The following is a 15,277-nucleotide window of genomic DNA, read 5'->3' as shown; positions in this document are numbered from 1 at the left end:
TGTTTTCATGGCTTTGGCCCTTTTAGGATCAATCACCTTCCCATTCAATTTATGTTCTTTCTGATCCATGACCTAAGGAAATTGAAGTTTTTCATTTTAAGTATGTATCTTAATTGAAGTTCAGATTGTTAACTTACTTAATAATTACAAATACAGCTAATGCCAGGTATATGCGGACTTGTTCATAACTGAACTATCAAACTGTGGTGATGTGACATCAGCTAATACGAACAGTGTTCAAACTTGACTGTCAATAAGGATGGGGAGAAGGGGAGAGACAAATCTCATCAATTACTAGAAAACCATCTCACCTTCAACTGCCAAGAAATTCCAAAATCTGTACTTCTGTGAACTTGTCACAGACTGTCCTTTTAAACAGGTGTTTTTAAGTCTCAGTATTTTTAAAATTTAATTTTTTTTTTCAAGTACAGCCTGGCATATAGAAGGTATTCAGTAAACAATTAAAAAGAGTACTCTTCATAAAATGTACTGGTTAAGAACTATATATAGCTCTTCCTTCATATACTGCAAAAGGGGAAATTATGAACAGGCAAATTAAGTGTTATCAAACTATCCACATCTTGTATTATTAACTAATCAGAACACATAACACACTACCTTATCTACACTCTCCGACTCTTTAAATAGCACAAAGCCAAAACCCCTTGATCGCCCTGTGATAGGATCTAACTTCAGAGTGCAGTCTACAACTTCACCAAATTTGGAGAAGTAGTCCTTCAGATCTTTCTTTGTAGTGTCCCAGCTAAGGCCTCCTATAAACATTTTCCTGTAAAGACAAAAAGTAATATTAAAATGCTAAAAACAAATAAACAGACTTTGCCTTAAGTATCCATAACAACAATACCTTTTCCAAACTGCACCAGTTTACTGGGCAGATCAATCATGTCACTCTCCCTATGTCACCGCGTACCAAGAACACCCCATTCCAGTTTTGTCAAGTTTTGCTTATTATTGCTGCATCTACATTTAAGGGAAGTGAGGAAGCAGCAAATTCTTTTTGACTTGCCGAAAAGATATTTGTAACCCTAAAGTAAAAATACTACACGTTTAAGTCTTAAATTACAAGTTAAATATTGGTTAACAGTGAAACAGAATTTTAGCTTCAAATTTCCATTCCCCACCTTCATTAAACTTGTGAAAAGACTATGCAGTCCCCACTGATCACAGCAACCGGTATGCCTACGCTGAAGCTTCCTATTTAATGGTTCTCTTCGTTAACAAAACTCTTAGCACATAAAATGGAAAATTCTAAGTCTCACAATTAAGTTGTAAACAAAGTCTTTTGATGTGCTAAGACAATATAAACAATTTAGTGAACAAAAATTACCCACTGAAGCACAACCCATGAACTGACTTATATAATTTATTCACAGTAGAACCTCAGTTAACCAGCAATAAAATATTTAAGCCTTAAAGATACTAAAAGTGACAGGTGGTTAAGTGGAAACCACCAGAACACTTTAAGACTAAATACATCTACTCCAAAAAACAAAAACAAACAAACAAACAAAAACCCAACACCCCTCCGGTGAAGTACTATTCTTCTCACAGCAAAACACTACTGTGCTCAGACCTGGCAGCTCTCTGACTGCTTCTACATCTGCCCCCAGAGCCATCCCCAGCCGGCCCCAAGAGCTTAGACACACCTCCTACCCTTTAAAGAGACAGGACTGGAATTTTTCATTTTAAGGGTAAACTGTCAGAATTTGTTATGTAAAGGCTAACGAGTTTACGGGAATAAAATCACACTCGCTTAATGATTTCTCATCTTTGTAAGTGGGGTAGAACAAGGATATGGCACTAACTTTCAGCTCCAGATAGAAACTAAAGCAGGAAACACCTCCATCTTGTGGGCTTTTAGGATATTGCCACTCACCCAATTCTTCCAACAAGAGGCCAACTGTGTCCCTAGAATGAGATCTTGTTCTGCTTCTCCCCTAAAGATGCCAGATTAACTGAGGTGTTACTGATCTTACTATTTTGCCACAGACTTGCTTTTAGTTCTAACGAAATCAATTTACAAACCAAAGGTCGTTTTACTTTCAGTATATACTGTGCTTCCCATTTCAGGTTATGTTTTCAATTAGTACATGTATTGTAGTGTTAAAGCTGGGTTATTTATATGCTTAACTTTCCTCTAATAAAACCTCCAAGCTTAAAGTAACCCTTATTAACCCCCTTTTTTATTTTATCAAATGAAAATAAGAACACCCATAAAGTTGTATAGGTAGTTTTTAATGTTTATTGCCAATTTCATGGAAAAAACTTACTCTCAATTAGTCTTTCATTCAAATAGTGCACCTTCTGAAATCCAACCCTTGTCACTTAAATATACGCCTTAAACACACTTTACTTTTATAACCTAAAGATCCAGAGCACTTCCTTCATAGATGAAAGTTGATTAGCAACATTTAACCCTTCCACGGTAAGGACACTGCTGTATTTTTAAAGATGAGAAGGAACAAACTATAAAGCAATAATCCCTTACTCAGGTATCCATGGCAATTTCAGAACAGAAACCATTTCAATTAAGTTTAACTACTGAATTACCACCTTCTGGGATTACAAAATTTTTCTACCACTAGTGTAAGAGTTTGAAATTAATTCAGTCTGAAGACAATATAGTAACAAAAGCCTTGTTTAAAAAAAAAAAAAAAAGAAAAAGCTAGGGGCGCCGGGGTGGCTCAGTGGGTTAAAGCCAATGCCTTTGGCTCAGGTCATGATCCCAGGGTCCTGGGATCGAGCCCCACGTCGGGCTCTCTGCTCAGCGGGGACTCTGCTTCCTCCTCTCTTCTGCCTGCTTCCCTGCCTACTTGTGATCCCTGTCTATCAAATAAATAAATAAAATCTTAAAAAAATAAAATAAAATAAATAAATAAGCTAGTTGAAAGGCAAGAATATTCTGCCTGATCAGTCCTCAGATATTAAGACAGAATTTGTTTCAATTTTATTCAACCAAGGCAAAGTTTATACTGGGTAAGTGTCCTTGATTTAAAATAATTGAAAAAAACAAAATAATTACAAAGAAATAAATTATAACCCATGACTGAGGCATATCCTATTATTATTCACAAGCCCCAAACGTTTTTCACAGCTTAGGAAGTCAGTTTTCTTAAATACTGGATAAGCATCAACTGGCCCAATAAAGAAGTCTTAAGAAACTTCCCCCTTTTAATACAATCCTTAGTACAAAAGTGGTTACGCGTGCCTACCACCTTACAGCTAAAAGGTCACTGAAGATGCGGCTTTTCCTAAAAATCAATCCCCTTTGGAAAAAATACTAAAAACTCTGGGTCAACTATAATTTATACATGTTCCACAGAATGATTACTATTTCTCAAAAAAATAGAGTAAAACACAAAGTAAAACTTCAGCTATCCAGCACCTTTAGAGTGAGCCAAACATTCCACCATGTTTAAAAAACACTGCCTGTCTTCTAATCTCTCCCAGTTGTCTTTTAACCTTCATCTGGGATTTTTTTTCTACAGCACATCACACTTCTGCCTTCATAAATACAGTAATCATGATTTAAACACTGTATGGGTCAGTCACCACTAATTAATATTAAGCTACTGAAGCATGCCCAAAGGCTCTTCTGAAATGAGAGAACTATTAATTCACTAAGTGCATCTCATTTCTTAGTTATTTTAAGAAGTTTTATTTTTCATTTTTGCCAGGTTAATCACCAGTTGCCGTTAAATCCACCCCACCCCTTCCATTCTGTAGGGCGGGTAGCCAGCACTTGAACTTGGGCAAATTCTGTGTAAAGAAGAGTAAAACAGCCTCTGAGCAAGAGCCTAACTGGCTCTTTGAGACAGACATATGCACTGCCATTTTGGCAGTCCAAGACAGCTACAGCTTTAGCCGCTCTTACAGGAAAGGCTGCCGCACCACTGACAGCAGAGAGGTAAATACTACAATGAACACCAACTGTTCCAAATCATTTCATCCTTATTAAACGGAACATGCCAAATCCATCGAATCTTTATTCAGTAGACACACCAACATATAACGGTCGAGTACAGGAAGAAAAGGCCTACTGTCTTAATTTTGGATAAAAAGGGTTATCTTAGCCTCTCAGAACACGAGCATTCGGACATGCTCTCTCTCAAGTTATGAGATGGTGTAAGATATGCTTCGTTTTCTTTTAGATTCCTGTATTTTGCTTAAAGCTGGGTACCTACTATTGTCCATCCAGATCATCCCTGCTGCCCTGAATACCAAAAGTTGCTGTCACTCCTGCAGAGATGTGCAAATACTTAAATGAGGTAGACAGAACTTCAGAAATCCTAGGCAGCCAAGTGAAAACTATGTCACAAGGCTTGTTCAAGTGGCAACAAAAATGGGCTCCTAGTCCTGCAATACAAGTTTAAACTTTCATCCTTAGTTGTAACTGTATCAACAACCCTAATGAAAACACAGGACTGCATCTACAGTATTTTACTGAGAGTTTAACTTCTTAATCCTACTAAGCTTTTTGGCACCCCAGAGGCAATAGAGTATTCAATTTAGAACACCTACTCAACCATGGAAAGCTCCTTGCTTTTACAGGTAGTGATACTACATCATACTATAGTATTAAACAATATGCATAAAATTATACAACCCGGTGCAAATGACTTTCCAAATGCTATACAATGTTTTTTAGGAATTTAGACTGTTTAGTGGGACATTCTCAAGTAAACTTAGAGGCAGTAAAGCCAAACCACCTGAGTGTAAATCCTACCTCCACCTAGTACTAACTATATGACCCTCAGGAAAACAAAAACCCAAGACTGCTTCCACTCTGTGAGAGGACAAAGAGCCTATTTCATGAATCTTCAGTAAGGATTAAATGAGCAAACACAGGGGTACCTGGAGGCTCAGTCCAGAGCATGAGACTCCCGAAATAAGGGTTGAGTTCAAGCCCCACATTGGGCATAGACCTTACCTTAAAAAAAATTAATAAAAAAATAAAGGATCAAATACACCTAAAGGTACAGAACATAGTTTGAAATATCCCAAGTGCTCAATAAAAAATTCTTTAGAAGGGACGGAGCACAATTTAAATATAACTTAACAGAGCAATGTTTACTTCTACCTAGCACCTAAACTTTTTAAAATTTGCATGGTCTATATGAAGTCATCAACATTAAAAGGAAAAATCCAGAATGAAGTCCTATAAAACAGATCCTAAGATTATTTTCAATACTATAATCTTAAGCCAAAATGTCTAAGTATCCCACATAAAAATACAAACTAGAAATTGGGTCGCCTAAAAAAGTCTTCAATAAAATATAGTTAAAAAACCATCTCAGTGACTTGTCTGTACTCCATATAAATGCCAGTATTTAATAAGGAATTTCGAAATATAAAAGGTAATACAGAGGGGCACCCGGATGGCTCAGTTGTTAACCATCTGCCTTTGGCCCAGGTCATGATCCCAAGGTCCAGGGATCAGGCCCCACATCGGGCTCCCCACTAGGCCAGGAGCCTGCTTCTTCTCCCTCTACTTGTGTTCACTTTCACTCTGTCAAATAAATAAAATCTTTGGAGGAAAAAAAAAAAAAGGTAATACATATGGAGAAGTGCTGACTGATGAAAATGCTGATTTAACACTCCAGTTTTTTCACACGCCAAAACTTACTCTGTGTTATTGAGATCACTAGATTTAACACTCCAAAAGTCAATAGTATTTTACTGAAAGATACTTCTAAGGCTCTAGTGTGAAATACCTTATTCAAGCTTCCATGATAAACACCATTTACACTCCCTCCCAATTTTGAAATATGGCCAAAATAATATTCTGCAACTTTCAAACACTTCCTGACAACTCATGACCTCATATGTGGTTTCATAACAAGTTCTGACAGTTTAAAAAAAACAGAATGCCAATATGATATATATTTCAAGTACATATAACATGGCTAGCCAATCACTGTCACAGTTCAGAAACACTCAAGCATACCACTAATTCGTTTTCAATTTTCGCTATTTTATCATTAAAATGATTCCTTTAAAATCCCAAATACAAGGAAAATCCCACCAACACAAATAAAATCAGTATTTTTCCTTAAAAGTATTGATTTACTTATTTATTGGGATTTTTTGGGGTGCAAAAATGTGGTTTTTTTAAAACATGGGACAGGACCTGTGGGCAGAAAGAGCTGCCAGAAAGTATAAAGTTAAGTAACTACCTTTAATGGGGGACAGGGCTTACTTTTGACAGCTACATAGTACCACGTGGTGGGTAATCATTTTAGAATCTGTATAAAAAATACCTTTGGAAACTGACAAACTTTCAACAAGCCAATAAAGGACTAACTCTTTTAGCCTAGCTTGTTAAAATCTCATTATTACTTCACACTTTAGAATGAACCTGAATGACTAAAAACGATAATTAGGTTGAAAACAACAGCTAACAAGATGACAGGTTTTAAGTCAACTTCAAATGTTTAACCCAAAATCCACCCCCCCTTTCCTTTCATTCCAAAGAAGGAATGATTTCCTATATTTTCACTTCCAAAAGAAACTGGCAATCAGCTCTAGAAGATTCAACTTCCATCGACCTGGAGGTTAAGGAATGTGGTTTCCTTAACCTAGAGGTTAAGTTCTGGTTAACTGAGATTACTACACACTCACAATTCTGTAGTTTTCTAATGTAAATTAATTTAGATACGAACACTACACCCAAAAAAGGATGAAAGTTTAGATTCTTGCAATCCTTTAAAAATGTTTTTAACAGTAAAAAGGAAAAATTATGGAAAGACTGATTCTATGACACTGCCTCTACTGGTTGCTTTCTGAGTGTATTTGCTGATGGTTTTTAATCTATCTTTCTTACAAGTGAAGAGAGAATGGGAAAATTTCCCAGTAGTCTGAACTGTGTGCAAGTTTCAAGTCTAGATAAGCAAGAGTACACAGGACATGACCCAATACTTAACAACTATCACCCTGATTACTGGCCAAACACTACCAGCAATGACCCTCCCCACCCCCAAATAATCATAAATGTCTAGCTCCAATGTACAATTTAATACTCCAGAAACTAAAACATGCTTACCTTTACTCCACAGGAGTAAATCACTGGCAGTATCAACTATTAAGGCACCGGATAAACACACACAAGCTATGAAAGCAGGCTATGCAGTCAATCTTCCCGTGGTGAGCATTGTTTCCAACACACAGATCAGCAAACCAAGTAACAAACGTGTTGTATTACCTGAGACCACACTGTTGGAAGTGAAGTAACAGAAACAGATCCCACGCTTCCAGCATCCAGCATTCAGTGCCCTAGCTACTAAAACGTTGAAGCAGAACTAAAGTCAAATAAATCTTGGACTAACAGAAGTTATGTTTCACTCCATCTGTCAATCTGTACACACACTTGAGGTGCACAGCTTTAAGTGGAACAGGAAAGAGGTTATCATTCTATACCTTTTTAAATGCTTTCAAGCGTAGCATGTATTGCTTCACGACTAAAACCAACCATCCTCCATATTGGCCACACATCACATATCCCAACAGCAGAATTCAAAACGTTCTTAAATTAGGGAAGCCTTACAGAGGACAGAATACCCAGGCAATATTAAAAATACACATTAAGGGGCGCCTGGGTGGCTCAGTAGATTTTAGCCTCTGCCTTCGGCTCAGGTCATGATCTCAGGGTCCTGGGATCGAGTCCTGCATCGGGCTCTCTGCTCGGCAGGAAGCCTGTTTCCTCCTCCTCTCTCTCTGCCTACTTGTGATATGTCAAATAAATAAATAAAATCTTGAAAAAAAATACACATTAAATATACTTAGTTTACAGAAGTCACATGACACGGAGAAAAAAATCCAGGCTTAAGGCCAAATAGATTTATCTCAAAAGACAGCACTGAAAAAAACCACCATGATTTTCTCCTATTCCAAACCCTAAAGGTCAGGTGATTTAGTACCTTCCATAATTTGAAATGAAAAGAATTTAATACTTCTCTCCTCCCTTAGCGGTTAATCTTGAGACTTGGGAGCATCAATTTCTGCAATTTTAACACTAGAAACTTGTTAAAGGTTCCAAAGAACACTAAAATTCAGACCATCTACTCAGGGTCTCAACTTTACAGAAACCCAACTTGACTGAATTAAAGGCCAGTAAATTAGGTATGAGGAGACTGCTCTAAAAGTAACTGTTTTATAAAGCAACATTCAGAATGCCCCAAAAGCACTAGGATATACATTATAATCTCAAATATTTAAAACAAAAACTTGTATATCCCCATTCTTAGAAATTAAAGGGCAGTCAACCGACAGCCGTATTAATTCGCAAAATTCCAAACAGGAAGAAATCACACGAGCTTATACACTAATGGTTATAGGTCCAGATCTACTGCCCTGCTACCAGCCAAGTGCTGTGCTCCGGCTGAGAACTGAACGGGAAGTATTTTGCTTCCTGCCCAATCAAATGCAGGCAAATCAATGTACCGACCTTATAAAACCATCTGAAAGCTAACACACTATTAAGAGTTTTCCACTCATCTTGATATGTAAAAAAAATCTCCTTCAGGTAGCTGTGCTACATGGCATGTATTTTGCCCCACACGAACTTCAAATTACCTACCCTAAAAGAACTACAGCCCTCTATACAACGTGAACCCACACAAAAATGGGTAATTCCAGGCAACTGCTTACAAGTAAAAACCAGGGATATTAAAGTTGGGAAAATTAAAATGAGATGAACTCAGGAAAGCATTTTATTATGGAAATGAACAAATTATTCCAAAGGTTTGAAATGTGGAAACATCCACAGAGATGTTACAGACATACCCTCCTAAGAATAGCTGTTTGTTCTTACACTCAACAGAAAAAACAAAAACAAAAACTTCTGGGTACACAACAAACTCATTTTAAAAAAATTTTAAGGATCACACTGTAGTAACTTTATTCTCAAGTTAAAACTGTAAAAAAGAATGCACATATATGTTTAACAAATTAAATTTGGATGATTTCGTATCTAGTAAAGCCAGTCTTATTCTCATCCCTGAGGCTATTATGAAACTGCAGCACAGTATCTCTCAAACTGGAAGTCAGAGAAAGGAACAGATAGAGTGACAAGTGCACACACCAAAAAGAAAAACAAGAGTATCTGTAACAGGAGGAGGCTGGGTGATTAAGCAGTAATTTTATAAAGTCAAATATTACACCTTAAAAACATTTCTTAAATGTAAACTTGCTTAACTTAAAACGAAACTCAGTTAAATCCTATTTTCAGGAAATAAAAATAGGTCAAAATCTAAAATGTTCCCTAACTATAAATATTTAATTATCCACTTTTCCTAAGAGGTCATTCAAAAAACTTGTAAACATACATGATTGGGAAGCAGGGCAAAAATAATTCTTATAAGAATCATTAACAGTGATCTCAAACCTAAGTTTATGCCCTTTCTAATCACTGAAAATGTCTCCTTACATAAGATTTGAAACATGTAATAGAGTAAAAAAGTCAGTTATACTGACTATTCAATCTGAGTCTGCCACGATTAGCTGGCAGTGGAAATGAACAATCACAGTGCTAAATGGATGAACTTTCATCAAAAAGGTTTTATTCCATATGTCAAACTCTGACCCCAGTCTTCTTTTTACTTTTCCCATTTGCCTATTGCCAGTCTGCTTTATCTGCAATATAAAACCGGACAGATTTCAATGGATGAGAATACAGTAGTAAGTAAAGCTCTTGTAAAATTTAAATGTTATCCCCACTGGGCTCTTAAAATAGAATGCAGTTTGTATAGCCAAGTCCGCTTTCTACAAATTATTGGCCCTCTTAATTCCAGTGGTGGTGGACAAACTCCTGGAAAGCTCAAAATAAAATTAATCCTAAAAGCAGGAAGACTGACATTTAGGGGAAAGAGAAGGATAAAAAGAATCATCATCTACCATCCTTCCATGGAGAAGTCATGCAATTTCAGAGACATGTGAACCAACCAACTGTAATTAACATTCTAAACAAATCGCACTGAAAATAAAAAATCTGCTAAGAGCTGTAGTGAAAAGCCACATCAGCCCACTTCTGAATGGTTCGTATCCAATCGTTATTAAAGTTCTTTCTACTTACAAACACGGCTGGAGATGTACATTTTTGCATACATATACATATACACAGCACTACTTTAAAAATGGTTTTACTTTTCACATATGCAGAGTATTTCGGTATGGCATGCAAGACATTTTAAACACACAAGATTTTATATCAAAGAACCTTCATATTTAAAATTAAACTCAGAATTCCAACAAAAATAGTTGTCTTGACAAAAGGAAATCATATTTGAAATTACGGTATCACTAATTATATTGTTTCAATTAACCAAACCACAATTACATGCATTACCACAGACCAAAAACCAAGAGATGGCATTAATTTTGCCCAAAGATCACACACGATGCCTAAAAAGGTTTTATATCCCAGGCACAAGATATCCTACTGTACTACGTCTAGAACTTCCTGGGGGATCAATGGGCAACTAATCAATACACAGCCTCTGCACGTTATGACTACTGAAACCTTTACAATACAGAAATAAAATTTAAAAGTTTTACCATTCTTCCCGCTGTGCCGTCGCTGCTTCAGAGTGTCGTGGGGAGGAGTTTGAATGGCTAGGGAATTAACAACCGGTACAGCAACCAATCAAAATTCTAGTTTTAGTTTTTGACATTGTTAGGGCTAAAAAACTTTAATTCATTTACACTTCAGTTCAACAGTAGGTAACTATAAGCGTAGCAGCTTTGTGATTTGAAAGGTCAGGGCTAAAGCCTGTTCCAACCAGCAAGTTACGCAATTAATCATTTTGGTACCTCTGTCCAAAGAACAGAATTCAGAAAATAAAAACCAAAATGTTAAAAGGCTTAAGTTTCCAGGTATTTAACTTACTCCTTTCTTAAACTGTCCGAAATTCAGAATCAAGTCAATGCAGGCCCCCAGCCCACCTCCCTCATCCCACACCAGCCTGACAGGTCTGCCGGGGCGGAGATGGAAACTCGCCCTCGGACCTCCCTTTCCCACCCTCCAAACCTCGTGCTCTTTCCCAAAAAAGTCGTGTTTTGTAATACTGGACCAAGGTGACATTTTGTTATCTTCCACACTTTCTCCTGTTCTAGCGCAATAAAAACACGCACACGCGCCCCCGACAAAGGGAACCGAGGCGCTAACCAGGACGCGCAGCCACGGGAGTGGAAAACCCAAGCCCGCGCCCGATTTAGTCCCTCCTGTAACTCCTGGACTGCGCTCCCGCGCCCAGGCCGCATTCGAACAGACCGAATGCGGCGCACACACAACTTGTTCCAACTGCAGAACAAGCCAGCGCTTTAAAACCTGCAAAAAAACACAGAACCATGCCTTAGCGCCACGAAGGACTTGCTCGTTGACGCAGCGGCGGGCGGGCCGCCTGCAACGTGCTGAGAGCGCGGGAAGGAGAAACCAAGAGAGACCAAAAACGGGGCCCTGGGCACGGGGCGGGGAAGCGTGGCCGGTGCGCGCGAGACGCGAGGTCCCGGGGTGCGCACAGCCGGGGCGCCCGAGCCGGGGGGCCCGCGGGCCGGGGAGCAGCGGCGTCGGCGCGAAGGCCGCGGAGCGCAGGCAGCGGCGGGAGGCCCGGGAGCGGCCCGGCCCGGCGAGCTCCAGCGGCGGAGGCAGGCCCAAGTGCGCAGCCATTGTTCGACGCCGCGACACGCCGAGCGGGCCGGGAACGCGGGCGCGGGCGGCCTGAAGCCGGGGCAGCCGAGGGGGCGGCGGCGGGGGCAGCGGCGCGGCGGCCGGCGACAGACGGGACAGACGCACCGTCTCGGGACGCCCGAACGCGCCCCGAACGAGCCCCGCCGTCCCCGCACAGACCCTCCGCGTCTCCCCCTACGCCGGGACGGCGGCGGGAAGCCGGCGGCAGAGGCCGCGGAGCGAGAAAAAAGGCCCCGGACGGGCGGGAAAACCCGGGGGGAGGAGACCCGCGCCGAGGGCGGGCGCAGGGCGGGCCGGGCGGCAGCACCGTGACGGTAAAGGTGGAAGCGCGTGTGCGGGGGGAGGGGGCGCCGGCAGGGGGAACGGACGCCCGGGGCCCGGCGGGGAGCGGGGACCGCCGAGCACGGGGACGGCGTGCGCGCCCGGACGGCGGGCAAGAGCGGGAACGAGGCCTAATGGCGGGGAGGGGGAGGGGGCACTAGTCGGGCCTGACTCTCCCGGGCCGCCCCTTACTCACCCTTCGTCCTCCTCGTTCTTGCTGGCGTCGATCTTCGCCCCCTCCGACTCGGCGGTGCCCCCTTCGGTGCCTCCGGCCGCGGTGCCACCCCCGGTCCCGGCGCCGCTTCCCGCCGCCGCCGCTGCCCCCTGCGCCGCCGCCACCCTGGCTCCCTCCTGCTCGCCCGCCGAGCCGCCTACCGCCGCCGTTGCCGCCGCCGCCGCCCCGTCCCCGCCGAACTGCTCCTCCGACATCGTCTACTGCCTCCGCCGCCGCCGAGACGACACCCGCCGCCGCCGCGAACCGAAACTAGCAGCAAAGTAATCCCCGCCGCCGCCGCGCGCCCGCTCCACCGCGCGAAGCACACAACAGGACCGAGAAGGCGCGCGCGGCTGCGAGGGCTCCCGTGCCTCTCCCTGGCCTGCCCCCCTCGCCTCCCGCACTCGCGCGGCGCGCTCGCCCGCTCTCCGCGGCTGCACTGGGAAAGAATAAGCAGCAACGGCGGCCGCGCTCGCCTCCTCCTCGCTTTAATGGCGCCGCCGCGGACCACCTAAAATGGCCGACGGAAGAACGGCGCGTCCCGGTCACGTGACGCGAGAGCGCGCCCTTTGCGCCTCCCCGCCCCCTCTGCCGCCAGCTTTTTTCCTCTTCCTCCCGGGTCCCGCCCTCTCCTTCCCTTTTATACCTTCCCGCACGCGCCGCGGCGCGCAGCCTGGGGCCTTTAAAAGGAACCGGAAATGGCGTTTGCGGGGACGGCCGCGCGGGGACCATCGAGAACAAGGAGCGCCTTTTGGGAGGCGCAGCTAGAGGGGCCCTTGCTTCGCCCCCCGCCCTTCCGCAGCGCCCCGGAGGCTGCCCGCCGGCCGGCGGAGGCGCGGCGTCGGCCCGGGCGGTGGAAGCCGCTCCCAGAAGGCGGCTGTGCCCGGGGCTCCGGCGGCAGGGGCGGGGGAGGGGAGGCGCCCGTCGGCCGCTCCTTCCTTCGCGCCGGGCCCAGGCTGGGTGGGGGGAGGCTGCCCCGGGGGGGTGCGGGGGGTCGGGTGACCCTGGCTCTCCCCGACGCGGCGCCCGCAGACGCCGGGCCAGCCGAGCGGGGCGCGCGCACGGGCCGCCGCCACCGCTTCGGCCGCGGGGCTCGCCGCGAGCGGGTGACATTGAGGTGTCCCCGGGGCCGTCGCCCGCTCCGCGACCCCGGCCGGCGGGCCGAGGCGGCGGCCGTGAGGGCGCTCCCGGCGCGAGTCCCGCTCGCCCGCTTTTCTCCTGAGGTTGTCGTCGAAGAGGCAGGTAACGGGCTTCGTGTGGAGGTCGGGGGTCGTTTGGCCCGACTCGTGGGCGATCCCGCCGCCTCCCGCGGTCTCTGAGGACACGGGTGTGGGGTCGCGCGGAGGCCCGGTTCCTTTCGCGGCCGGTGGGGGGTGTGGGCGCTGCGAGTCCCTTTCCGGGGCTCCCGAGCCTGCGTGTGGGGCTCGGGCTGAAAAGCGCCGCCAGGAGCTGCGCGCGGGGACAGGACGCCCGGTCGGGGCTGGCGACGGGCGGCCTCCGGAAGAGGTGAAGATCCGGGTGCGGGGTCAGCGGCCCTGGCCTGCCGGGGTCGCACGTGCCGCGCCCCGGGGACGAAGAATCCCGAGGAACGAGCCGTTTTTCACGATGTCATGAAGTGGATGTCTGAGTCGGGCGTCGTCCGGAAGCCTCGAGACGATTCACAGTTCCGACGTGTTACGGAGCAGACGTTGCGTTGGAGAAGAGCCCGACTCGACACTTCAGGTTCTGCGGAGTCGTCAAGTCGGACGCCACCGGCTGTGGACCGAGGCTCGACGTCGGCTGTGTCTGGCCGCGGTCGCCCGGAGGAGGGGGTGCTGGGCTCAAGCCAGTGTCCAGTGAGGGCCGCCGGGAGGCCTCCTGCGTAGCTTCTGTCCTCGGGTCTCCCGGGCGGCTCAGTCGGTTGCGTGTGGGACTCGGGTTCCAGTCCGGTCACCATCCGTGTCTTGAGACCCCGCATCAGGCTCCGGGCTCAGGGGGAGCCTCGGATCCTCCTGCTCTGCTGCTGCCCCTCGCGTGGCCGCTGCGCGCTCGCGCTCGAGAGAGGGAGCATTATTTGGCTTTCAAGACAGCTTTCGGGGCGCCGGGGTGGCTCGGTCGGTTAAGCATCTGCCTCTAGCTCAGGTCATGATCTCCGGGTCCTGGCGTCCGCCCGGCATCAAACCTTCTGCTCGGCGGGGAGCCTGCGTCTCCCTCTCTGTCTACTCCTCTGCCTGCTTGTGCTCTCGCGTGCGCGCGCGCTCGCTCTCTCTCTCTCTCTCTCTCTCTCTCGAATAAATAAAGTTTAAAAACAGGACAGCTTTAGACATGTCCAGCTTTTAGTAATAGGCTTTCCCCAAAGGTTCATTTTAATTCACATGTAGTCCAGTAGCTTCCGGGCTTCTTGGAGTTTATATTGGAAACTCCAAAAAACCTCGGAATGATTTACTGCATGCCACGTGAGCGTGTGTAATGCCATACGACTTTTCTCCTCCTGGTGGTCCTAATCTGCATTCACCCAGCATTGCTCTTAGAACTGACGTAACTTCAGCTGTAATTCCTTCACGCTCCTCATCTACCTAGTAAACTTCTGTGCATCCTTTTAAAACCCAGTCACATGTTACTACTTCTGTGAAGGCTTCCCAGACTCTCCAGGCAGATTTAATCAGCCAGTCTCATAGGCTTTTATGCTTACTTCTGTTATTCTTGTCTTTTTTAAGATTTTTATTTATTTATTTATTTGAGAGAGGGGGGGAGCACAACCAGGAGGAGGCAAAGAGGGAGAAGCAGACTCCCTGCTGAGCAGGGAGCCCAACATGTGACTGTATCCCAGGACCCCAAGATCATGACCTGAGCCAAAGTCAGACACTTAACTGACTGAGCCACCCAGGCGCCCCCTTACTTCTGTTCTAAATGTGCAGTTGTACTAGACCATAAATTCCTTGAGAGCAAAGATAATGTCTTCTGTGTGTGCTCTGTACCTCACACATACACACACATAACAGACACAGTAATTTCTAGTCGAATTGTTGAATGGCAAAATACTACATTATTTTCATCTA

The 15,277-nt window shown here is 45.1% G+C and overlaps 1 protein-coding gene across 5 annotated transcripts in view; it reads right to left on the bottom strand.

Annotated features, from left to right (window-relative positions):
- LOC122890098 (heterogeneous nuclear ribonucleoprotein D0-like) overlaps positions 1–12,753 on the bottom strand; it is a 17,350-nt gene extending 4,597 nt beyond the window's left edge. Inside the window, exons 1-4 of one of the 5 annotated variants that reach the window (XR_006381056.1) lie at positions 12,222–12,753; positions 10,573–10,629; positions 619–787; positions 1–72 (exon numbers count right to left, since the gene is read on the bottom strand). The exon at positions 1–72 is cut by the window's left edge and continues 90 nt beyond it. Coding sequence is in view for 4 of the 5 variants with exons in the window: in XM_044225800.1 (XP_044081735.1) it covers positions 1–72; positions 619–787; positions 10,573–10,629; positions 12,222–12,454 (531 nt within the window). In the remaining variant the exon portion in view is untranslated. The remainder of the gene's footprint in view (positions 73–618; positions 788–10,572; positions 10,630–12,221) is intronic. The other 4 variants (XM_044225800.1, XM_044225802.1, XM_044225801.1 and 1 more) reach the window with 4 other exon arrangements.
- Positions 12,754–15,277: the final 2,524 nt, after the last annotated feature.

The sequence above is a fragment of the Neovison vison genome, chromosome 11 (genome assembly GCF_020171115.1).
Source record: "Neovison vison isolate M4711 chromosome 11, ASM_NN_V1, whole genome shotgun sequence".
NCBI classification, from domain to species: domain Eukaryota; kingdom Metazoa; phylum Chordata; class Mammalia; order Carnivora; family Mustelidae; genus Neogale; species Neogale vison.
Note: the sequence above shows the minus strand (reverse complement) of the source record. Positions and strands in the feature narration are given on the sequence as shown.